Below are 27120 nucleotides of genomic sequence, written 5' to 3'. Positions count from 1 at the left end.
CATGTGTCACTGTAACCCTGTCCACAGCTTTTCAAACAGTTCAAGACAAACAAATCACTTAGAGGTTGAACAACTGTAGCATCTGATGCCATCACACAGACGTTGTAGCGACAGCCACTAATCAAAGTTCTTTTCATTCCGTTGAAAAAGAAGTTCCTCGAGGGGCTTTGGTTTAAGATCACTTTTTATGTTGTTCTTTTGAAAATTATTATACGCCAAGGTTAAAAAAAGAGAGAGAGAGAGAGAGAAGATTCTGTCTGTAGGAACCGGAAAGTCAAGCCTTCTGGCGGCACGCTGCTCTCGGTGACTAACTATGGGGTCAGGGGAGAGTCGTTGCAGGTGACCGGCAAGGCCTGTAAAGGAAGAGCCAAGCCCTCCTTCGAACCACCTGCCCGGGCCCCAGGTGAGACCCCACTCTCAGCTGGAACACCTGGGCGTCTGTGCTCTCCTTTCAGGCGTTCTTGCTGACTTCGCAAGGAAGCATGGACAACCAAGGCCAACGCCACCAGGCGGTAGAGCTGTAACACCACCACCAGGAAGTTCTTGGCAGCAAAGAACACCAGCATCTGGTTGATCACTTTGAAATAGGTCATCAGTATGAGTCGCACAACAAGGAAGGGACCGTCTTGTATGAAGATGCTGATTCCAATGTTCCACAGGTCGGCACTGTATTGGCAAAAGAACCGGCTGGGGAACCCCCTTGTTGTCATAGACACAGGGCACACAACATGCTGTACTGAAAACGCAAGAGAGACGAGACCAGTTACCGTAGCTCTCTGAAATGCGGAAAAGTAAGACAGAGTGAAGCGGGGACAAGTCATCAACCATGGGGGTCACACGCTCGTTCACAATGGGGAGTGATTCTGTAATTTCATTCTGGAGGGAAACAAGTGAAACCACCCTGCCATTTTACATCCGTGGTCATGTTATATTCAAAATAGAGCATCTGTTAGAAGTCCAATGAAACACATGAGAAAAAGCCAGCCTCTAGTTTCCATCCACGTAAAAAAAAAAATCAGCTCACCTTCAAGTCCTCACTCACACTAGGGAAAGCACAATTAACCAGGCTAGAAAGGATAAAGGGCAGAGGAAGCCGCCCTGTCTGTCTTTGAAGTCTGCAGAGTCCGAAGGCAGCCCAGCAGGGCGCTCTGAGCCTCAAGTCAGGGAGCCTGCCTTCCTCTCCTGGCTTCCTCATTTTCTAACAGCGAGATGCAGGCCAAGTTACTTAGGCTGCCTGGGCCTCAGTTTCCTCCTTTGAAAACTGGAGAACAATGACATCTTTGAGGAGAGGGGCCCCTATTCCCTGACTGTTTTTGTTTCCATCAGACTAACACCCCTGGCACCTCTCCTTTCTCACTGTCTTTCCCTGAGGATAATTCATGACTTACCTGGCTGCTAAATTTGGGAGGTGAAACAAGAGTGTCGGTGGCCCAGAGCTGTCTGCATCCTCTGTTTGGTACCTGCCTATTTACCGGTTGACTCACTTGGCCCTCTATGTAAATTGTGTTGTGAAAATTCAAGCACTTATCTTCAAATTCAAACTGAAGTCACGTAAAACATATTTCTCTAACAGGGGTGGGGAAAAAAAGCCCAAATAAATGCCATTGTTATTTTATTTTGTCTAATTCCTTATGGTTTTGTTTCACAGTTTACAAGAAAGGCTGGATATAATTACTGATTTTCCAGTTGAACAAAAGGAGGTCCAATCAACAAATGAACCTTTTTTGTTTTAATTTCTAAAATGTAAATTTAATTCAGGGTCAAGGGCAGAAAATAATCCTTTTATAATAATGAAGACTTCCATTTGGAGTTTTCAAACAAAGAATGCCTTCGTCTACTGGAGCCTGCAAATATTATGAAGCTGCTTTGATATGGGCGCACATAATGTACCGTTTGTTGGAAAATACAATAGTGATTTAGTCAGAAGTAACATTTGGTCTTTGTTTTTCAAACAGCTGCATAACATTATCACCCCTGAAAGTTTACAGAATTTCTTTCTTAAATAAAAATTTGCTAAGCAAGGCGGTAAACCACAAGATATGGGAGGGTGAGGACCAGCGGAGGGAATGACAAAAGAAAAACCAACGTAAGATCAATAGTCACCGTTCCTAAGAAGTTAGGGTCGGGAAATGGCTCCCAGAGGACCTCCTAAAAGTATTATTCGACATCTAAACTGAAGGTGCCTAATATTCTCTCAGAGGACACCAGCTGATTAATGGTATAGAGTACCTTCTGGGGCACATTACGACAAAATCTGTGTGTGTGTGTGTGTGTGTGTGTGTGTGTGTGTGTTATTGGCATACATTTGTTTGCAATTATTAACTAGTAATTAGGTTTGGGGCATTTCCAAAAAGCCACAGCCACTCTTTCCTTCTGTTGACAATTTTGTTTTGCAAAGTGGATGCTGAGGTCTAAAATGGCCTCTAAAACCTCTGGGCCTATCAAAGTGGACAAAAAAAAGATGACGCAGAAAAAAATTAAATATCTCTGTACAAAGATTAATTCTAACCCTGAGGCCGTCAGGTAGGGTACCATAAGAAAGGAGTCAGACTTCAGGAAAACGTAACTATTCAATCCTAGAATTTCTTCAGAGTAAAGTGGCATCCAGGAGAATTTCCAAATCAAAATTCCAGGGCTCCCAGAAGTTATGGGATAACTCCAGGTCAATGCAGTCCAATAGAACCATCTGTGTTAGGAAAAACGTTCTGTATCTGTGCTGTCTGACATCATAGCCATATGCAGCCACGGAGCAGGCTAGTGTGACTGAGGAACTGAACTTTAAATTTTATTTAATTTTAATTAATTTTAATCTAAATAGCCACATGTGGCTAGTGGGTACTGTACTGGATAATGCAGCTCTAGATCATCAGTATGAAATGCCCAGAAAACCGTTTACTTCTTGCAAAGTCTTGAGGGTTTATGTCTTTATTAAAATAAGCCCAATGGGAGTATAAGAGCCAATACTGAGGAAAAATCCAATTTCCCATGTGGCCCTGAAACTGCTCTTATTCCCTCTGAAGTTCTAATACAAGGGTGTGACAAAGGAATGAAAATGGCCCCTTAAAAAATCAGGAGGTAACATTTATATGCCAGTAAGTGTGCTGAAGCACAATCACTACAACCTATGTCTTATTTTTGTCATCACAAGGACCCTCAATCCTCGCTACAATAATTATCATCCCCATTGCATGGATGAAAAACTGAGGCGCTGATGTGTTAACTAATTTGCAGAAGCTTTTACAAATTGCAAGTGATGGAACCACTGTATGAAATGAACATAAAGCTGTGCTCTTATTGACTTAACTGTGTCAGGCTCACCATGTACCAGAGTGGATCATGGCTTTCCTAAGTTTCAACCTAGTTTTCTTCTAAACTGAACTGGAACTAACACTGAGATATCGAAGTGATAAAAAAAAAATGATAATCCTCTCAAATGCTTCCTTAGCTTCACTGCAGTTCATAATCAAGAGCTGTAATTTTCTGTTTCTTTGAGCAAACATCAGACACTTACCTGCCAGGTCAAGTGGAAATTGCAGCATGCTCCAGGTCCATATAACAAGGATGGCATAGACCAGAGCAGGGCTATTCCTAGAATGCAGACAAAATTTTAAATTAGTGATGAAAAATACGAACACATGCAGAAGAATCTTGTCTCTTTTTGTTCTCATATTTGACTATATCCTAATAAACCTCTTGAGAGTTGTCAGAATATCTTGGTAATGTAAGATATCCATGAAAAATTCATTCATGATTAAAATGGAATAATGAAAAAGACGTTTAAAAAATTCTGGGACTTAAAACCCAACTTCCACATGTGCCAACATCTGTGTGAATTATGGCAAAGCCTCTTGGTCCTATATTGCTGTATTTAGTTTTACAGAATCATGGAAATATTATGGGAGGGAAATGCTAGGACAAAAGTTAGACATTAACCTGGAAATTCAGAGGACTGATTTCAAGAAACTTCAAGGAGGGAAAGTGAAAATTGTTCCAAGATCCCAAGACTCTAGCTTAAAAGTACATCTCAAAAGGGCTAGATGAGGCTCAACAATTAAGAGCTTAGCATGTAAAAGAAAGCTATCCTCAGTTGACAACAAAGTAGGGAGATAAATCCAATAATCAAAGATATACATTGGACACTAGGATGTAAATCAAAGAATGTGATTGTTTCATTCACCATTGGATTTCCCCAGTGCCTATAACAGTGCCTGGCCAATAACAGTCACTCAACAAATACTTGTGGAAGGAATTGCTGAACGAATAAACGAAGGATCTGTACTTGGAAGAAATACAAATGTCATAGACCTAGGAAAATGATCTTGAAGACTAAAGTCAGAAAGAAGAGAGGTTACAAAAATGCAAAGGATCTGAAAGAAGTCTCAAAGTCACTTTTTTACAGCAAAAACCCAAAGGAAATTATCAATTTGAGGTTAGTGGCGTAATAACAGATTTTGTTGCCAACTTCTCTGTCAAGAGGGATTTCCAGAATGGAGAGGGATAGAAAAACATCAGGGAAGAGTAATTGAAACCAAACTCAATGAGGTGATTGAAAGGGATATCTTTAAATTCTTCGAGTATTGAGGCCCTGAAAAATTAGATCTTACAAACTCTGAGAGAATTTGTAAATGAGATTTCTAAGCCATCATTATCTGTCCTGGCAGTTAATGGTAAAGACAAGGTTGGTGACAAAAAAATGGAGTCTTAACTTTCAAAATGAAGCAGAAGTAGATCTTCAACTATAAAGGCACATTTACTATTAATCCCTAGTTAGATTATATAACTGATTATTTGAAAGATTTCTGAGAGCCCTTATTGAAGAAGACAGTAATTACTAGGAATCAGCACAGGTTACCTGAGAACAACAGCACTCAGCTAGGATTATTTTCTCTCTCCCCCCCACCTTTTTTTAAAAATAGAGTTAGGATTACTAAACAGGTAATGATACATACATAATAATAGACACTGGATTTAAACAAAGCTCACGAAAAAAGCCTCCCATAGGGTGTTCTTATTAGCAAGATTAAGAAATGTTCTGAGTGTGAGTACAGTTAGGTGGATTCCTAACTGTGTAAATGACTCAGGGATTTGTAAAGGGAGCTCTCCAAGGGTCGCTGCAGGCTCTGCTTTGATTCTGTTCTACTTCACATTTCATCACTGAGTTGGTTGCCGACATTGATGGAAGGCTTCTCATATGAACATATGACATTAGGGGCTGGATGAGAAACCAGTACCCCAGAAGACATAATCAGGATCCCCAAAGATCTTGACAGGATGTAACTGGATGACCTAGAATAGGATGGAAGAGGTAGCACTTCACAGCAGCAGCCATTAAAAAGGCTCAAGGATTTTCCCTTCCTGTTATCTAATTATGAGTCCACAGTGTGACATGATTTATGATTTTCCAAAATCAAATGCAATCATAGGTCGCTTCCCGAGAAGTTTGAAGTCTAGAATTTTAAGTGAAAATGCCTAGGGGGGCTTCCCTGGTGGCGCAGTGGTTGAGAGTCTGCCTGCCAATGCAGGGGACACGGGTTCGATCCCTGGTCTGGGAAGATCCCACATTCCGCGGAGCAACTAGGCCCGTGAGCCACAACTACTGAGCCTGCGCGTCTGGAGCCTGTGCTCCGCAACAAGAGAGGCCGCGATAGTGAGAGGCCCGCGCACCGCGACGAAGAGTGGCCCCCGCTTGCCGCAACTAGAGAAAGCCCTCGCACAGAAACGAAGACCCAACACAGCCAAAAATAAATAAATAAATAAATAAATAAATAAATAAATAAATAAATAAATAGATAAATAGATAGTAAAAATAAAGGAATTCCTTAAAAACAAAATGCCTAGGGAATGCAGTCTATAACTTTTCCCTCTTTGCAAAGTCAATGTCTATATATAGTAGACCTTCAATAAGTGCCTGAATTTTTAAATAATCTTACCTGCAGTTTCTGAGCTCATACTATGTGCCAGGCAGTTTTCCAAGTGTTTAACTCTGCGATCACACTTAATCCTCATACCAGCTCGACAAAGTACGTACACTTATTATCCCTATTTGGCCAGTGATTTCAGCATCCATCTTTTTAACCTTTCCACGATAGTGTTTCCACGAAGGAAATGGAAAGTTTTAGCCCTGCTCTATTCTACAATATTCAGAGTGTATCTGACATATTATGTGTTGTTCTTCATGTTTTAGGAGGAACACTGAAAACATTTTTGGTCCAAAAGAGAGACTAGGGTGGTGAGAGGACTCAGAGCCATGTTAGACATGGCATAGTTCAAGGAACTAAAAACTAGAGAAGATTGCTTTAAAACTTTATTTCATACATTTAAAGGGTTATCATGTGGAGAAGGAATTAAACTTATTTCTTATGACTTCAGAGGGCCAATTCAGGTTCAGAGGATTTGAGTTGCACCTGTAAGAATCCAAATTTCATCACAATAGAGGAAAGTACTTTCTAATAATATTAATTCAAAATAGAACACGTTGCCCCTGGGGTTAGTATATTCTCTATTAGTGAAAGTTTTCAAAGAAAGTCTGGACAAAAACTTGAGAAAATTTTGGAGAGGATTTTGTAACAGATGTAAAATAGGTTTCTCAATAGATGGTCACTTTTGAAGTTTCTTCTCATCTCAAACTTCAGTAATTCTACGAAAAACTCATGTGCAATTTGTCTGCAAGGCAGCAGAAAGAAGTGGTAAAGCATGAGCTCTGGTGCTAGGTTGCCAGAGTTTAAATACCAGCTCTAACCCTCACCAGACAGATAGGATGTGGGTTTCCAGTCCCAGACTAATCATTTACCAGCTACACGAATATGAACAAGTAATTTAATACCTATGTGCTTTAGTTTACCCTCCTTCAACGTGAGGATGACAGTAATAATAGCTATTGGATTTTGTATGATAATTTTTATTAAATATATTGTTTAAATATGTTAAACATATAAAGCTCTTAGAACAGCACTGGATAAAGACTAAGCATGGTAGACTACCACAAGTTAAGTATTCTTATTTTTTACCACGTAACCTTGAGACTTTTGCATCTTCTCTTGCCTGCCATTGTTCAGCTTATAATATCGTGGTAATGACAGTATCTACCTCATGGTGGTGTTGTAAAGGCTAAATAACTTATCACAACTAAAACCCTTAGAACAGTGCTTGGAACACAGCAAGAGATAAATAAATATTATCCACTACTACTGTTAGTAGTAGTAATAGTATTTTTATTTTTATTATGTGAACATATTTCTTAAACTCTTTGTGTTTTAATTTTATTATTATACAAAACAGGGATAAATAATAGACTGACCTTAGCCCTAAGTAAGTCAAACTCTAACCCTCTAATACCAAATATATGTCTTTTGCATTCACAAGTATTATTATCTGAACACACACAATATGGGAGAATGTGGGTGTTGAGAAACATATTACTAAAGTTATCAAAAATAACTTTGGAAAAGATGGCCAGAAAATCTTTGGAGCAGACAAATTTGTATTATTAATTCAGACAGTAAAATTTACCCAGGAAGGTTAAACGCTGGAATATAAATAAGTCACTGAGCTTAAATGGCAAACACTCCAAATTTGTGAAGGAATTTTAGAGTGAATTTCTCCAGCATTGTCTCTATTGTGTAATTGTCTCCCCAACTTGTCTTGCCCCATTTTCTCATGTGTAATCTGTCTTCATAAATGTCAACTGAGAAGCATGTAAGCAGACAATGGGCTCTATTCATACAGAGACAAAAGATCATTTGAAGTATAATTATAGATGTGAGTATCACTTCTCTGCTTGGAAAACTAGGAGGATAAAAGACTGGCATTTGGTAAATCAGTGCACCACAACTATTGGGTGAAAAGTAAAAATAAAGTCATAAATTGCTAATTTTTAAATTAAAGTATAGTTGATTTTAAATGTGTTAATTTCTGCTGTACAGCAAAATGACTCAGTTATACATAAATATACATTCTTTTTTATATTCTTTTCCATTACGGTTTATCCCAGGACATTGAATATAGTTCCCTGTGCTATACAGTAGAACCTTTTGTCCATCCCTTCTGTATATAATAGTTTGCATCTACTAATCCCAAATGCCCTGTCCATCCCACCCCGCCCCCCCCCCCACCTTGGCAACCATAAGTCTGTTCTCTATGTCTGTGAGTCTGTTTCTGCTTCATAGATAGGTTCATTTGTGTCATATTTTAGATTCCACATATAAGTGATACCATATGGTATTTGTTTCTCTTTCTGACTTACTTCACTTAGTATGATAATCTCTAGTTGCATCCATGTTGCTGCAAATGGCATTATTTCGTTCTTTTTTTATGGCTGAGTAGTATTCCAGTGTACATTTGTACCACATCTTCTTTATCCATTCATCTGTCTCTGGACATTCAGGTTGTTTCCATGTCTTGGCTATTGTGAATAGTGCTGATATGAACATAGGGGCGCATGTATCTGTTTGGTTTATAGTTTTGTCCAGATACATGCCCAGGAGAGGGATTGCTGGATCATATGGTAATTCTGTTTTTAGTTTTCTGAGGAACCTCCAGACTGTTTTCCATAGTGGCTACACCACCTTACATTCCCACCAATAGTGTAGGAGGGTTCCCTTTTCTCCATACCCTCTCCAGCATTTGTTACTTGTAGACTTTTTAATGATGGCCATTCTGACCAGTGTGAGGTGGTACCTCATTGTAGTTTAGATTTGCATTTCTCTAATAATTAGCCATGTTGAGCATCTTTTCATGTGCATATTGGCCATCTGTATGTCTTCTTTGGGGAAATGTTTATTTAGATCTTCTGCCCACTTTTTGATTGGGTTGTTTTTTTGTTGTTGAGTTGTATCGGCTGTTTGTATATTTTGGAAATTAAGCCCTTGTCAGTCACATCGTTTGCAAATATTTTCTCCCATTCCATAGGTTGTCTTTTCATTTTGTTTATGGTTTCCTTTGCTGTGAAAAAGCTTGTAAGTTTGAATAGATCCCATTTGTTTATTTTTGTTTTTATTTCCGTTGCCTTGGGAGACTGACCTAAGAAAACATTGGTAAGATTTATTTTTTGTCTATGTTCTCTAGGAGTTTTATGGTGTCTTGTCTTATATTTAAGTTTTTAAGCCAGTCTGAGTTTATTTTTGTGCATGGTGTGAGGGTGTGTTCTCATGCATTGCTAATTTGCTTAACTGTTTCTTTTTGAAAGTGTAAATACTCCTATAAATAAGAGATAATCAGTGGATAGAGTTGCTCTAGCTTTTTAAAAAGCATCCAACAAACCTCTTCAGAGGAGCGAAAAAATTAAGGAGAGAGAGAGAAAAGGAAAGAAAGAAAGCAAATGAGCTATTAAGCTAACCTGGAAGAAATGCTTCATCAAGCAAAAAGAGCTAAACTAAAAGAACACACAGTGTAAACATAGACAAACTCTCCTTTGTTTGGTCAGATACTCACAGTGAAGTAGCAGTAATGCTAGGGGAACATTTTACCAAGTGTGTTTTTTCTTTTTAGTAAATGATCTGTGTTCAAAAAAAGACTACAGAGAGTGATCTCCAAAGGTGTAAGTAACTACTTAACTCTTCCTGGCAATTACACTGAAATTCAGACTTGTTAAAATGTTGGAGGGTGGCTGTAGCAGAATGAAATGGTCAGCAAATCCTCTCCCCAGCAAACATACATAACACTGGACAAATTGTCAAAAACAACCACTTCAGATCTCTGGAAATAAACCAAAGGCAAATAACAAATTGAGTAACATTTATTCACGAAAACCTGATAGAACTTCAGTTAAGAACAGTGAGCGTCTAAGGCATTTTGCCCATGGGATGTTCCCTTAAACCTCCAGCTTTGCTGTGTGAAGGAAAAACTGCACCAGACAGTTAAATAGGTAATGAAGGCTTTATTGAAGTCTACAGTAAGGGAGAGAGACTGAATTCACCCCCACTGAAACAAAAAGCAGAAGAGTTTTTAAACACTGGGGTGAGCTAGTGGAACAGTACTAGAGGTTGGTAGAGAGGGAAGTTGGTCAATGTGATTAGGCCATCTATGTTTGCTAATTGGCACTGATATAAGTTAGGTTCCTGTCGTCCCAGAGAGACTAGGAGATAGGGGTGTTACCTTTCTTGATGATCACATTTCAAAGGGATGGCTCTCACATCCTTGAGAAAGATATTCCTGTGCTGTAAAGCTGGAAAGAGTCTAAGAGAAGACTTGCATCTCAAAGGGACATAAAAAGAATTTACAGTTGCAAGTTTTCTAAAATCAATGCTCTGAGGAAAGGGGGAGCAGAGGCTTATATTCAGGAATAAACTTTTTTAAGGTTTAATCAAGCTGAGGGGAATGTTAAGGCTGCCTTGGTCAGTCAGAGTGGTGGTTTTACCAGGGAGAGCTTAGCAATGAAAACCAGAGGCCCCTTGTGACCAGAGTATGCTGACTTAATTTGGAGTGGAGTGTGAAATCCATGGTTAAAGGTGTGGTCAGTATAAGTAACACATTTAGTTGGAAATGAATGGGGAAGCCCATGGCTTTCCTACTTTGAGGTTGCGGTCCCAGGTGGGTGAGGGGCAGACTGACTTAAAATTTAATGGAGAGATTCCAAAAATAAGAGAGCCATAGGAGGGCTACATAATGTCTCCAAGTATGCCAGACATGTGCAGGGACGATCCAAGAAGGCCCAGTAGAAATTTAAAACTGGTTATATATGAAAACTTTCTGAACTTGAATGTGCGATCCAGCTCATACACAGATCCATCAGCAGAGGGTGGAAGTCAAAAGGGCTCAGAGTGTTTGATCACAAACCCTGCTCAAATCATTGGCTGACCATTAAACAGTGTAATTATAGGTGTGACCCTAATAGCCATGCTAAAGACAAAAATAAGAATTAAAAAAACAAACAAACAAAAATAAACAAGTCCGAGCAGAAACATCAGTGACTGCAATCCAAGGGAAGATAGAGTCCTCAGATTAAGTTCAGGCAATTTATCGAGACAGCAAAGATGACAAAAAGACTCCTGAGGCATGTGGGGAAGCCTGAGGATAATATATTGCTACAAAACATAATACAAAATGTTCAGTTTTCAGCAAAAAAGTATGAGACATACAAAGAAACAGGAATGCATGACCCATGCTCAGGAGAAAACAACAACGATCAATTAATCAATAGAAACTGATTCTAATGGGGTCCAGATACTGGATTTAGCAGATAAAGACATCAAAGCAACTGTCTTAAATATTTTCAAGAATGAAAGAAAACGATGTTCCATAAACTAAAGAAAAATATGATGACAGGGACTCAACAAATAAATAACTGAAATAAGAAATATAAAATAAAAAGAGAATTAAACAGAAATTCTAGATTTGAAAATATGGGAACCGAAATGAAAAATTCAATAGGTGAACTGTACAGTTTGACTCTACATATGGATTTGAGATAGTAGAAGAATCAGTGAGCTGGAAAATAAATCAGTGAAAACTATCCAGTCTGAAGACTAGTAGGTAAAACAGATAGGAGAAAAATGAACAGAGTCTCAGAGACCTGTGGAACGCAATTAAGCATTTCTATTTGTAATAGCAGTCCCAGAAGGAAGAAAAGACAATGGGTCAGAAAAAGTGTTTGAAGAAATGATGGCTGAAAATTCCTCAATTTGAGGAAAAACATTAATTTACAGATCCTAGATCAACAAAGTTGTAGTAAGTTTAAGACAAAGAGATCCACACCTAGACACATCACAAACTACTGAAAGTCAAAGAGAAAGAGAAACTCTTGGAAACAGCAAAAGAAAAACGACTCATTTGTACAGGGTAATGACAAAACAATGGCTAACATCTCATCAGAAATAATGAAGGCTAGAAGAAAGCAGAATGATACGTATAAAATGCTGAAGTAAAAACTATGGAGCAAGAATTCTTCATACAACAAAACTATTTTTCCAAACACGAAGGAAAAATACACACATTTCTCCACAAAGATTAGGAGAATTTGTTGCTAGCACATTTGCCTTAGATGAAACAATAAAGGAAGTCTTTCAGGCTGAAAGAAAATGACACCAGAAAGTAACTCAAATCCACAAGAAGGAATAAAGAGCATCTTCAAATATGTAAGTAAATATAAGAGAACATATAAATATACAGTCATATCTTTTCTTCTCTTAATTTCTTTAAAAAAACACAAGTCTATAAAACAATAATTATAAAACTGTACTGTTTGGCTTATAACATATAAAGATGTAATGTATATGACAATAATTGTAAAAAAGAGGGGGAGGGAATGGAGCTATTAACTTGTAATAAGAGTGTGAAGATCTAAAATCACATTGTATTCCCTACAGTAACCACTGTAATAAAACAATACACAAATCAATAGAGGAATTAAAATTGTTCATTAAAAATATTTTTAAAGCAGTAAATAATTAACACAAGAGCAAAAAGGAAATGAGACATACAGAAAAACAAATAGCAAAATGGCAGATATAAATTCAACCAAATCAGGACTTCCCTGGTGGCGCAGTGGTTAAGAATCCTCCTGCCAATGCAGGGGACATGGGTTCAAGCCCTGGTCCAGGAAGATCCCACATGCCGTGGAGCAACTAAGCCTGCGCGCCACAACTACTGAGCCTGCATGACACAACTACTGAAGCACGCGCACCTAGAGCCCATGCTCCACAACAAGAGAAGCCACTGCAATGAGAAGCCCACGCACCACAGCAAAGAGTAGCCCCCGCTCGCCGCAAGTAGAGAAAACCCACACACAGCAATGAAGACCCAATGCAGCCATAACTAACTAACTAACTAACTAAATAAATAAATAAATAAATAAATAATTCAACCAAATCAATAATTACATTAAATATTAATGGATTAAACACATTGCAAAAGCTTGGAAATTGTCCCCCCAAATTCATGTCTGCGTAGACTTCAGAATGTGATCTTATTTGGAAGTAGGGTCTTTGCAGAAGTAGTCAAGGTAAGAGAAGGTCATAATAGATTAACCTGTGTCCTAATCCAGTGACTGGTGTCCCTATAAGAAGGGGAAAAATTGGAGACACTGGCAGACACACTGGGGAGAATGCCATGTGAAGACAGAGGCAGAGATTGGAGTGACGTGTCTACAAGCTGAGGGACACCAGAACTGCCAGCAACCACCAGAAGCCACAAGACAGCCACAAGAGGGAAGAGATTCTCCCTCAGAGCCTCTAACAGAAACCAACCCTTCTGGCACATTGATTTGGACTTTCGGCCGTGAGGACTAAGAGAGTATAAATTTCTGTTGTATTGAGCCACTCAGTTTGTGGTATTTGGTAATGGCAGCCCTGGGAAATTAATATACACTCCAATTAAAAGACAAAGATTGTCTAACTGAGAGGAAAATGCAAGATCCAACTATATGTGGTATATAAGGAATACAGTTTAGATGTAAAGATACAGAGTTTGAAAAAGATATCCCATGTCAATAGTCATCATAAGAGTGCCTAGATTCATATGAGACAAAATAAACTTTCAGACAAGAAATATCACTAGAGAAAAAGTGGCATTTCATGATGAAAAACGGTTACTACATGAGGAAGAAGTTTAAAAAAATTGATGTGTGCACATCTAAAAACAGAGCCTCAAAATACATGAAGCAAAAACTGACAATACTGAAAAAGAAATAGACAATTCAACAATTAGAGTTGAAGATTTCAATGCCTCACTCTCAATAATTGATAGAACAACTAGACAGAAAATCAGTAAGGATATAGAAGACTTGAACAACCCTATCAGCCAACTTGACATAATTTACATTTACAGAACACTCAACCAAACAACACATTCTTTTCAAGCCCACATGGAACATTCTCCAGGATAGGCCATATGCTAGGCCATAAGTCTCAATATTTTAAAAGAGTTAAAATAATTTTGTATATTCTCAGACTACAACAGAATTAAAATAGAAAACACAGGGAGAAATTTGGGCAATCCCCATATGGAAATTAAACAGCTTACTTCTAAACAATTCATAGGTCAAAGGAGAACTCACAGGAGAAACTGGAAAATAATTTGAACTGTATTAAACAAAAAGATAACATATCAAAGCTTATGAGATGCAGATAAAGCAGTGCTTAGAAGGAAACTTATAACTTTGAATACCATATTAGAAAAGAAGAAAGGTTTCAAATCAATTAGCTTCCATATTAGGAAACTAGAAAAAAGAAGTGCAAATTAAATCCAAAGCAAGCAGAAGGAAGGAAAAATTAAACATTAGAACACAAACCAATGAAATATAAAACAGAATAATAGAGAAAATCAATGAAACCGAAAATCAGTTATTTTAAAAGACTGACTAAATTGAGAAGTCTAAGAAAAAATAGAGGAGACACAAATGACCAAACTCAGAATGAAAAGGGGGAGGGGGCATAATAAGTGACCCTATAGAAATTGACACAAGTATAAAGGAATAATATTATGGACAACTTTATATAAAAAATAAAATTAGATAAAATGTAAGAATTCCTAGAAAGAAAAATATAATCAAAACTGACCCAAGAGGAAATAGAATAACTGAATAGACTTATAAGAAATAATGATATTGAATTAGTAATATCTTCCCATAAAGAAAAACCTAGGCTTAGATAGCTTCCTAAGTGAATTCTATCAAATATTTAAAGAAGAAATAACACCAGTCTTATACAAAGTCTTTCAGAAAATAAAGAAGGAATGCTTCCTGAGGTATTCATTGAAGGATATTACCCTGATACCAAAGCCAGGAAAAATATCATTTGAAAATATTACTAAAAATCAATATGCTCTATGAGTATAGATGTAAAAATTATTAACAAAATGTTAGCAAACCAAATTCAGCAACATATAGAAAGGATTATACACCACAACCAAGTGATATTTATCCCAGGAAGTCAAGGTTGATTTAACATCTGAAAATTAGTTAATGTAATACACCATATTAATAGAATAAAAGATAGCCACCACACAGTGATCATAAGAAAAACAGAAAAACATTTAACAACATTCAGTGTCCATAGAAGAAGAGAGAGAGAGAGAAAAGAAAGAACTCTCAGTAACCTAGACAGGGATTTCCTCCAACTTGATCAAGGGCATCTATTAAAAATATCTGTGCAAAACCTATAGCTAACATCATCCTTAATAGTGAAAGACAGAATGCTTATCCTTTGAGATTGAAAGGTCCACTCTTACACTTCTGTTGAACATTGCACAAGAAATTCTAGCTGGTGCAATAGGCAAGAAAAAGAAATAAAAGGCGTACAGATTAGAAAGAATCAAAAATATCTTTGCTTTCAAATGACATTATCCCATATGTAGAAAGCCCTAAGGAGTCTACAGAACTAATAAACAAGTTTAGCATGGTTTCTGGGTACAAGATTGTCACACAAAAGTCAACTGTATTTCTACATAGTGGTAATAAAAAACATGAAAATGATATTAAGAAATTAAGAAAATGATTCTATCAAAAAGAAAAATATTTAGGAATAAATTTAGGAAAAGTGGTGCAAGACCTGTACATTGGAAATTACAAAACATTGCTGTGAGAAATTAAGGAACATCTGAATAAAAGATGAGATAGTTTATGTTCATGAATTGAAAGACTTAATATTATTAAGATGCCACTTCTTCACAAATTGATGCTTAGGTTTAATAGATTTAATTTAATCCTTATCAAAACTCCAGCAGGATTTTTTTGGTAAAATTTGACAAGCTAATTATAAAACTTACATGGAAATGCAAAGGATCTAGAAAAATCAGAGCAATTTTTGAAAAAAGAATAATGTTAGAGGGCTTCCAGTATCCAGCTTCAAAACTTACCATAAAATTCCAGTAATCTCAAAAACATAGTACTGGCATAAGATAGACACACAGAGCAGTGAAACACAATAGAAAGTCCAGAAAAACTCCTTACATACGTGGTCAATTGATTTTTGACAAAGATACCAAGGCAATTTAATAGGGAAAGGATAGTCTTTTCAACAAAAGGTGCTGAGACAGTTGGTCCTAGCTGGGACAAGAAATACTGCTGGGATAATGCCCAAACACAAAATGAAACAAGACAAAACATGAACTTAGACCCTTACCTCATGCTACACAAAAATTAAGTGAAAACGTTACAGAGGAAAATATTTCTAATTTTTGATGAGGAAAATATTTCTTAGAATCTATGATTCCCAAAGCACTACATAGAAGAAAAAATGATACATGGGATTTTATCAAAATTTAAAAAATTGTTATTCAAATGACAACATTAAAAAAATGAAAAATTATATACTGGGAGAAAATATTTACATTATGTATCTAATACCAGACTTGTATCCAGAATATGTAAAGAACTCTTACAACTCAATAAAAATTAATCCAATGAAAAATGGGCAAAAATTTGAACAGATACTTCACCAAGGAAGATATATGAATAGCTAATCAGCACATGGAAAGATGCTACACGTCATTAGTCATTAGGGAATTGCAAATTAAAACCACAATATGATGCTACTGTGAGCCCACTAGAATGGTTATAATCAAAAAGACTGAAAAAAAAATGTGTTGGTAAGGATGTTGAGAAAATGGAACTCTCACACATTGCTGATTGGAATACAAAAAGGTATAGCCACTTTGGAAAACAGTTTGGCAGTTTTCTTAACATAAAACCCAGTCATTCTACTTTTAGGTATCTATACAAGAGAAATGAAAACAGATCCATACAAAGGCTCGTAACTGAGTGTTCATAGCCATATCATTCTCAATAGCAAGAAAAATTGAAATACACATGTATATTAACTACTGAATAGATAAATAAAATGTGGTATATGCATGGGATACTATTCAGCAATTAAAAAGGAGCTAACTACCCACACATGCAACAATGGGAATGAACCAAAAAAACATTACGCTACGTGAAAAGACCAGACACAAAGACCACATACTTTACAATCCCATTTGCATGAAATTTCTAGAAAAGGAATTTCTATAGAGACATAAAGCATATCAGTGGTTGCCTAGGGTTGGCAGTGGCAGTGAGAATTGACTGCAAACAGACACAAGGAATCTGGATTCTGGTGATAGTTACACAAATCTATAAATTTATTAAATATCATTGAACCGTAGAATTACAATAGATGAATTATATGGTGTGTAAAGTGAAGCTGTTACAAAAAATTTGCCATATCTCACAAGTGCATGTAAATTCATAAGAATTAGGAAGATGAACTTCATGTGGGCATGCGGAAGGAAGTTGATTTAGGTTAAAAGAAAACAAAACAAAACAAAACTGGATTTGAGGTATTAACCAGGATGCAGGAGAAAGATGTAGACATCATTGTGATGTAGACATTATTGCAGGTTTTCTCCTAAACCTATCAGCTCAAATTATGGAATAAAATAAAAAGGAAAAGAAAATGTTTTAATAATAAGTGATGCTAAGTAGGTTATAATGAAGTAAGCCCCTTTGCTATATTACATGTAAACATCTTTTACATGTATATTAAATTTATGCTTCATGATTGTCTTTTTGAGGCCAAAGAGGAAAGCTACACTGCAGTGAGAAGGGTTTAATATTTCCTTTGAAGAGATGGAAATTTGCAGTGTTAATTCTTGCAGTATAGATGGGGCCTGAGATGAAATCAGAACTTGGAAGGTGGGCCTTAGAAGGGAATTAAAAACTCTCAGTTCTCTCTGGGCCTTGATTTTGGAGTCTTTGGGTCATGATGGAGACATGTAGAAGTCTAGTGGAGACCACAGAAGGTCACTGACACAATGCAGTTATATTAAAAATAAAATGATTTCATCTGAGATCATGAAACCTGAAAAGAAACTTAAAAACAATAACCTGGGCAGAGTTTATTCAGTTCTATTCTCAGGACATGGTATAAGTTTAAAATGAGAAAAAAAGATTCATAAAACACTCAGATTAATGTATTGGTGGGTGAAGAAATTGCTGAACTGAAATTACCTGGGTTGGGATAGGATTGTATGTCCTTTATTTCATCACTTGCTCACCATTTGCTCCCCAATCTCCACTAGCACTAGCACTAGCACAAGCACACTGCCTGGCCCACACTAGATGATCAGTCAAGAGTTGGTGCATGAATGATCCCTTGTAATTTTCAAGGTATTTCCCCCCCGGGTGATTGACACTTTAATCATTAACTTATTTAATATTCAACATCTGTTGGGAAACGCTGATCTATAAAATGCCTCTTGGTGTCACTTGTGGATGGGCCTCATAAACAGGCCATTAAGGTAGCTGAGTTTGGCATTTCTCACATTTTTATAACCAGCCCCTCAAAACATATTCCTCCTGCACCCCCTCTCCTACCCTATTTCCCATGCATCTCACTAGATATTTGGCATTTATGTGTCTACTTCTATTTAGGTAGAATTAGTCATCCTTATATTGTCATGTCCATATCACTGTGCCTATAGTTATTTATCGTTCTTATGTGCTCGGTCATGATTTTCTTTTTTTTTTTTTAATAAATTTATTTATTTATTTATTTATTTATTTATTTATTTATTTATTTATTTATATTTATTTTTGTCTGCATTGGTTCTTCGTTGCTGCACATGGGCTTTCCCTAGTTTCAGCGAGTGGGGGCTACTCTTGGTTGCGGTGTGCTGGCTTCTCATTGCAGTGGCTTCTCTTGTTGTGGAGTATGGGCTCTAGGCACGTGGGCTTCAGTAGTTGTGGCACACGGGCTCAGTAGTTGTGGCTCGCGGGCTCTAGAGTGCAGGCTCAGCAGTTGTGGCGCATGGGCTTAGTTGTTCCGCGGCATGTGGGATCTTCCCGGACCAGGGCTGGAACCCGTGTCCCCTGCATTGGCAGGCAGATTCTTAACCACTGAGCCACCAGGGAAGCCCTCTTCATGATTTTCTTGTAACCTCATTGTACTGTAAGTATTCTAACGTATCTGAAAATGTGTTATACAATGTGAAGCACTGACCAAATATTTGGTATTAAAGCTACAAAGCTAAAGTCAACATTTCGAGGACAATGGGTCAACTTAGATTGGATTCTTTCTAAAATTCTACATCTACTTACGGTATAAGAAAACTTAGGAGAAATGGAACAGGAAATGATCATGTGAAGGTAAGCTATGATTACAGATACACTTTGTACTACAATTGGGGTATTAAGTTTACTCAGTAAGTTAGTGTATTTTGCTCAGCTTTATGTTTCGTTGTTTGAGAAACACAGCATAAAGTGTAGAATTAAAAGCCAGCCTCATTGCAATTTGTTTTTATAGCATAGTGCAAAACGACCAAAGCTGAAAGTACATTTAGGCACTGAGACTTAAATCCCTAAAGGTAGGAAAGTAGTTCCATAAGCAGCTGTGATCAGGAATTCTGAGTTTATTTGCTTGTGGCAAAAATAAAAGTACCAACTCAGTAAGTTTTAATTTATAGGCATCTACACCAGATAGCCTTTGGGCACTTCGAACAAAACTGACTAAAAATAAAATTTAGTAAAATAAAACCTAATCTGCCCCATTCTGCATTCACGTCAGGGAATATAAATTCCCCAACTGGCTAGAGGAGTGATTTCTCCATGTCACCTCTAGGTTCTTCCCTGGAATGGTAGCTTTGCTCTGCTCTAGAAGAGACTCTTATGATTGGCTACATTCCTGGACACTTCAGCATGTGAAAGAGAAGCTAGGGATGGTCATTCCACCCCCAGAAGGTTTTCGGATAACCACGGCTTCACCTAATCTGTGGTCAGGCAAACAGGCAGAGCTTCTCTGTTCTTACCCATGGGTAATATTATTTGCCCCTTTTCTCTAGCAGCAACATCCTTTACATATTCATATATAAAGTTTATATATATATATGGTATATACATATATATGTATATACATGTATGTATACATGCATATGTGTATATATATATATACATATGTATATGTCTGTGTGTGTGTGTGTGTGTTAGGGGGCTGGTACCTAACATGTACCTGAACAGCAGCAAATTCTATGGTTCTATCACTGGATATATGATCTACTGAAAATCCGTATTCATGCAGAATATAAATAATAGAACAAAAAGACAGGTGTGTGGGTCTGACCTTGAAAAGAAGGTCTTTTCATTGCAGGGCCTTCTTACCTCACATTTGCTTCTTCCAGGGTCTCACTTGTAAATTCCAGTATGTCAGCAGCTGTCCCCACAAACATAAGGAGAAGTTGAGAGAGTTGATCCCGAGTAATCCCGCCTCCAATGGGTAGAAGCCATCTTCCAATTATTAGCATTAGCAGGAATGTCTGATGGAGTCCCAAAGTCCAAACTTTCTCGCATACTGTAGATAAGTTATTTACAAAAACTTTGGCCTGTTTAACAGAAGTGTCATATAGACAGAAGGATTATGAGCTACCACCTTAGAGAGAGAGGCCTTCTTCACCATGGCTGTCAATCAAGAGTTAGCTTTTGTGGAAGGTCATTTTCAGAAAATGATTCTTCACTTAATAAAGAAAGTAAAACTCTTTTCAACTGAACACTCTAAAAAAAAAAAAAAAGCTAATGTGGTCCTTAAAATGGGGCAACCTTATAACTGAAAGTAATTTAAACCTTTCGCTTACTAGGGGCATTGTACTATATGATATTTTAAAAACCAGTTTTGCAGTGTTTTATAGATAATTTATCATTTCATCAGTCTCTGTAACCAGTATAACACATAGCAACATTTTAAAAATTCCATATTAAAATTCAAAAATTCCTGTATTTTTCTTTTATAGATTTCAAATCGGAATTTACTAATCTGGTAATATTTTTAGCATGGTACAAATCTTCTCTTCTGATTTTTATTGCTATAAAACACTATATCAAAGGAGAAAATATAAAATAGTGTTTATTCATTACCTAAAAGTAAAGAAAGAGAATAACTATAAGGTTATTTTTATTCTGAACATTTAACATATTATTCAAAAATTCATAAGCTAGCAACCAAATTTTATTCTGCCCTTATTCTTGGACTCCGAGAAAAATTTACATCCCATTCATGTATTCTGGATGCCATCTCTTGCCCACTTAACTTCTAAATAACTTTTAAAGTATATTATTGGCCCTATCAGTTATGATCTTCTAAAGACTACAAGGGTGTAGATCTCAAGTGGATTGGATAGTGATTCCAACTGATGTATACAAGTGACTTAACTATATTTGTGCAAAATTTATTTACCCCTCTTGATCACGTGCTGATGTCAAGTGTAAAGGTTAAGGGAGGATAAAAGACAAGGCAGGATGCTAACCTTATTGAAGCCATGAATGAAGATCAATAACCTTTCATTTGCACACTTCTTTGTATATCTTCTGTGAGACTTCTCACACATTTTATTTAATTCTTGGAGGAAGCATACTAGCAGGGTTAATATTTTCAATTGTCAGATGATAAACTGAGAGACAGTGAGATTGATTTGTTCAAAGTGATATGGGTAAGCTGTGATTGAAGCTTGAAGTAGTTCTATTAAACCTCACAGAATCAGTAGCCTGTCTTATTGTTGACAACATGGTTCAGTGGTAGGGGCCTTGGCCTTGAGTCTCTCCAGTATATCATTTTCTAATAGGTCATGGTTAGTTTGCCAAATATCAAGCATGAGAAGAACAAACAAGTGATTCTATTTTGGCTGGAAACCTTCCCTGATTTATTAACATAAACACCTAAAAAATATATAGGGCAGATCCCAATCTTTCCATTATATCATTCCTTCACAAATGTATGTATCTCTCTTTGTACATAGATTGTCTGATCTAAGTGTTAAAGGTTCCTTAATACTGCAGGTTAAATATATTTATTAATGTATGTAAGACATATATGCCTATTATGCAAGTTAAATATGTTGAATAATATTTTTGAATACAAATTATCTTGTGAATTCCTGAGCCAAACAATTGGCAAATTTCCCTAGGAAAGAATGAGCTGAAAGGTATAGAGTATGTTATCCTCACCAAGTGAAAAGGTGATCTGCTAGATCCTTTAATATACAGTGAGAAAGCTCTCACCGTCTCAATGAGATCATCCGCTCTGTTGGTTTGTTCAGTTGACAACAGAGTTTGATTGAAGTCTTCTTTGGTGCTGGTGTTCTTTGACATTCCTTCAGATTGGCTACTGCAATACTAAGAAGTGTTTTAAAAGGCAATATGTCAAAAAATATCACAGTAGGTAGAGTTTAAGATGGCTTCAATGTGTCTAAGAGATTATGAGCAAATATGTGACATTTCTATAGTATGCATAAACATTTCTGAAAATCAGAATATAGGCTTGAGGTAGAAAACCACTTTTCAGTTAATATGAGAAAAGAGTTAACTGTACATGTCTTATTTTTCCACAAGTCTATGAGGATGTAGATGCTCTGAGTTCATTGTGGAGAGCTGTAGAATTTATGGATTGATCACTGTGATCCCTTCCTTGAACCCTGGAACAATTATAAAACAAACCAACAACCAATGAAAGCATGTATGATCCTGGTCAAAGCATTCATGCTAAGATTTTGTTTCTTGTCCAGAGCCTCTTTATCTAAAATACCATTTTGCTAATATAGATAATTCAGTTACTTTGAATCATGCCTGTTAAGCACTGTAACAACCCCCCCGAAAATAATAATAAATTAACATATTCACGCACCAACATATACATCTTGTGTCACTTTAGAAGTCAGTTTAGGTTTATAGAAAATTTAGCAATAGCCCTAAAATAAATGGCATTTTTTCCCCTTCTTGTTCTTTCATTTTGCATGCAAATTTCTACAAGTGAACTGTAGGTGATTTTTATCTAGCCAGATGCTGGGAATCTGAGGTACAGAAAGGAAGAAAAAAGTACATAAGAGAGGAATGGGGTGGGGTGGCACTTGAAAATGTAACTGTAGCCAATGATTATTTCACAAATGGGTAAAAAAAAAAAAAAAAGTTGATTTTTTTTTAAAACATCTGCAGAGCAAACATACTTTTGAAACACATACACAAACACACACACACATGATCACACATTTGGATTTAGAGAGAAATTATTACTTTTTAAATGCTAACACTGTGAGAAGTATATTTTTCTTAATTATTCTGGATACTTCATCAATCATTCTATGAGCTACTTGGAAAAGGAGAAAAGAAAGTCTGTCAAGAAGCTATTTTTTACCTCCCTTCCATCAAAACAACTAGTGTTACAGGTGAAATGACAAGAATAATTAAGAAAAATGACCATGTTCCATAACTCTAAAAACAAAAATGCAGTTGTTTGTACCCTTTTTTTTTTTTGTACAGCTAAGGCTCTGAGAAAAGATAATAAAGATAACAAATTAAATCTTTGAACCAAGCAACAAATCCTCATTGCAGACGAGTTTTGTGACTCTATCTAAGAACCTAATGTGCAATAGGAAACAAATTTGACCACTTCTTTTACAGGCATGAAAGCAGATTGTATATTAAAAATGGTGACCCTGATATGTTTTTTTACATTCTTATCACTAAAAATCCATAGACATCTTGTTATTTTTAAAAAAATCATCATCTATACTGCAGCGTAAGATAACTTGATAGCAAATAGTTTTGTAGTTCATGTTATGGTATAAAGACCTGAGTCCCTCTTTATTCTTAGAACTCTATTTATTATAAATTGATGTGACTTTCCTTTAAGTGGCAGCTGCCTTAGGACTGCAAAGAACAGTGGGTTTGACTCCTAAGACCTAACCTGACTTGTACTGTTTTTATGGTAATATTGTTTACATTCAGCATTGTATAAGTGACTTATGTGGATGATCTGGGTGCCAACAAGTCACTTTTTCATTGGCTATGTCTTAGAACTTTTAATAGCTTCAAAAATACTCCGTTGGGTCAACCAGACTGTGACACCATCAAGACCAGAAAATTTCCATTGCTTTAATTGTGCCACTTCATAAATAGACTTGACTAAGAGTTAAGGTCATAATTGTTGTCATAAGCATTTTTTTTCCATTCAGGTAGACCCAGCCAGATTCAGAAATGAAGGTACAGAATTGACCATCTAGGAGAAATGTTTTCATGAAATAGGTCAGGATGTTTTTCTAATGCCAAGTCATAGGGCATTTAGGGTGTAGAGTAAAGGGAAAATGTGAAAGGAAATTCAATTATCCTTTCCCGTCATGAAAAATCCAGATGATTTTGACACAAATTCCTGTAAAACATAGAACACATAATTGAGAAAGGCAGTGTGGTTTAATGCACTAGGGGTCAAGACTGTGGTTGATTAGCTGTGTGGCCTTGGGAAAATTACTTAACCCTTCTTAGTCTCAGGGTCCTCTGAACTGTGGTTGATTAGCTGTGTGGCCTTGGGAAAATTACTTAACCCTTCTTAGTCTCAGGGTCCTCTTCTGTAAAATAGAAATCCATATACCATGTCTAACTTAAGGAGTTGCTGGGTGTATAAATGAGAAAATGTATCCGAAAATACTTCGAAATAAAGGGACTATATGAAAAAAGTGATTATTATCATAACGAAAATTTCCTACATGAATGGACTAAGATTTTCTGTACCTCCCTTTATTCTGCCATTTCTTATTTCTTTAAACGCAATTCCAATACTTTTTTGTCTCCCTCTCACTTTTTTCTACTTCTGTCTCTGCCCACCCTGCCCAGTTCAATTACTGGGCATTTGTTTTAATTCTCAGTGTCAAAATGAGTCAAATCCATTACTACTAAAGGTCCAATTTCTTTTGTAGTATGAAAATTGGAGAGGTACTGCCCAGGGCTCAAAAATCTTTTTTTTCTTAAAAAGAGAGCTTTTGGTTGCATGCTATTTGTTGTAATAGGATTGGACCTGTATATCAATTAACTGTGCAACGCATTTATGTTATAAAAGCATTTGGGGAAATGAATTGTTATCGTGGATGATAGCCACGTCATAGAAATAGATGTGAAGGAAAAAAATGATTCAAATCACCAGAGCTTATTTTCATACCTCTGAAAGCAGTAAGTAGTAAGGAAATTCAAACAGTCCCCTAATCCTTATGGTACAGTTTTTAAAAGCTATGATCACTTGAACCAACCAATCTACTGTGACAAAAATACTTTTGCTACAAACATAGAGAGAGTCTTTGACTTCAGTGTTTTTTAAACAGGAGATTTAGGCAGACAGATGTTTTCTTCATGCCTACATCATTGGTACATGCTTGTGGAATTCAGAAATAGTCTACAGAACTAAATTCCCCTCTGTGTGCCTAAAATTTGGAGCGAGCATTTTCCAGATAAGGTTTGAATATCTGAAACATATATCAGAGGCTTAACTTTGCTATAAAATGACCAACTGTAGCAAAGAAATCTGTGAAACAGTCTCACAGATTTTACCAGTAAACGTCCTAAAATAATATTATAACTACTGTAAAACATATGAACCTGTAAACTGCACCCTGAAGATGTGAAGTCCAGGCTGCAGTCCGATGGACTTCGCCAGCTGGCCCTCCCAGTGTTGTACAAGAGCATTTACAACAATCAATGACCGAATCCAGCCTAGAGCCTGCTACCTCGGGTTGCCCAGGCAAGAAGCAACTCACTTAAAAATCAGTACCTCCCTCTGTATCTCCCTAATATAGCTTAGGGACTCTTACTGGAAGCCACTGTTTGCTTTCTAGGTCAGTGTGGTCTTAATACAGAGAGCCCACCCTTCCTGACGGTGGGTCCCCTGGCTCCTCTCCTTTACCCTTATTTCGGGTCCCTAGGGTGAAATTCCTATTTTACTAAGACAGTTCATAGGACCCTCAAAAGTGAATCTCCTGTAACCTGCAAAGCCTGTATTTTAAGACAGACTATTTCAAATAGCCCCTCCAAGTTTGATTGTATTTGTATAGCTGAGTACAGATGATGGGGTTTCTTTTTTGTTTTTGTTGTTCCTAAAAATGTCATTTTATAGGATGTTAGATGACTGAGCCCTGCGCGTTCTTAGCACAATAACTCGTTGAAGCTGCAAGGGTTAAAACCGAAATTGTATATCCCCATGTGAACTGTAGCATATTGGAGGGGAAGTCTTAAGAACAAGATCTCTAACCCAAATTGTTAATGAATGATATAGTCTTAAATCTTAAATGAATGCAACATTTTCATGGGGTTTTACAGATCGTGGATTCACTTCCTTTTTGCTGAGGCCTCTTACTTATTCAAATCTTGATAACTCCAGTTCCTTAGAAAAGTGCATTTCTGACAGAAATTGGATTATAATATGAACGTACTTTAGTGCTGAGCGTTCCACTTCCCTACTTTCCAAAAGGACATACCTGGGTCTCATGGTGCATTTCAAGAAGCCATAATGATGGAACAATGCTAATCAGATATAAAAATATGGCTGGTGAAAACCTGTGAAAGAGGAAAAAAAAGATAGCTCAGCTTTTACAAAATTTTTTAAAAACAAGTGCACATACCCTGACCACACTGAGTCAGATCATTTTATCTCAAGTGTCTACTTCTAAGGGGGAAAAAGCATTATGTGATTCCTGCCATATGGATTATAGAGAAACAAAGTAACTGTAAAAGGCAGTAGCAGCTCTCATTCTCACTGAATTTCTAATCCAATTAATAGCTGTTAATTTTAATATAGTTTAATGGGATAGTGCCAATTAGTTTCAGGCACAAAACTGGATATTTTGTATTTAATACATTTTACAGAAAGCAAATACAGCAATAGTAAATCTTGGATTTTTGAACGTTGTACTTTCAGGAAGATTGGCTACATTTTTCAACATTAACCTGAAATTCTGAGAGCTCAAATAATAACGTACAAAAAGACAAAAATCAGATGATACGGACTGAATGAAATCAACTGGCTTTGTGTGTTTCTGCTAAACCTAGTGCAAATAAAAATACAGGCACATCTCATTTTATTACGCTTTGCTTTATTGCACTTCACAGATATTGTGTTTTTTACAAAGGGAAGGTTGGTGGCTACTCTGCGTGAAGGAAGTCTATCAGCGCAATTTCTCCAACAGTATTTGCTCACTTTGTGTCTTTCAAACTTTTTCATTATTATTATATTTGTTATGGTGATGTGTGATCAGTGATCATTGACGTTACTTCCAAGACTCAGTGAAGGCTCAGATGATAGTTAGCATTTTTTAACAATGAAGCATTTTTTAATTAAGGATATGTGCATTGATTTTTAAGACAATGCACACTTAAAAGACTACAGTATAGTGTAAACGTAACTT

At 36.6% G+C, this 27120-nt stretch overlaps 1 protein-coding gene across 1 annotated transcript in view; it reads right to left on the bottom strand.

Annotated features, from left to right (window-relative positions):
* Window positions 1-221: 221 nt before the first annotated feature.
* The window catches only part of TMEM26 (transmembrane protein 26), a 44351-nt gene continuing 17452 nt past the window's right edge, over window positions 222-27120 (bottom strand). The window contains exons 2-6 of the mRNA XM_068548826.1: window positions 26194-26272; window positions 21959-22072; window positions 20069-20289; window positions 3512-3588; window positions 222-736 (exon numbers count right to left, since the gene is read on the bottom strand). Of these exons, the coding sequence (XP_068404927.1) occupies window positions 312-736; window positions 3512-3588; window positions 20069-20289; window positions 21959-22072; window positions 26194-26272 (916 nt within the window). The 3' untranslated portion in view covers window positions 222-311. The remainder of the gene's footprint in view (window positions 737-3511; window positions 3589-20068; window positions 20290-21958; window positions 22073-26193; window positions 26273-27120) is intronic.

The sequence above is a fragment of the Eschrichtius robustus genome, chromosome 7 (assembly GCF_028021215.1).
Source record: "Eschrichtius robustus isolate mEscRob2 chromosome 7, mEscRob2.pri, whole genome shotgun sequence".
NCBI lineage: Eukaryota > Metazoa > Chordata > Mammalia > Artiodactyla > Eschrichtiidae > Eschrichtius > Eschrichtius robustus.
Note: the sequence above shows the minus strand (reverse complement) of the source record. Positions and strands in the feature narration are given on the sequence as shown.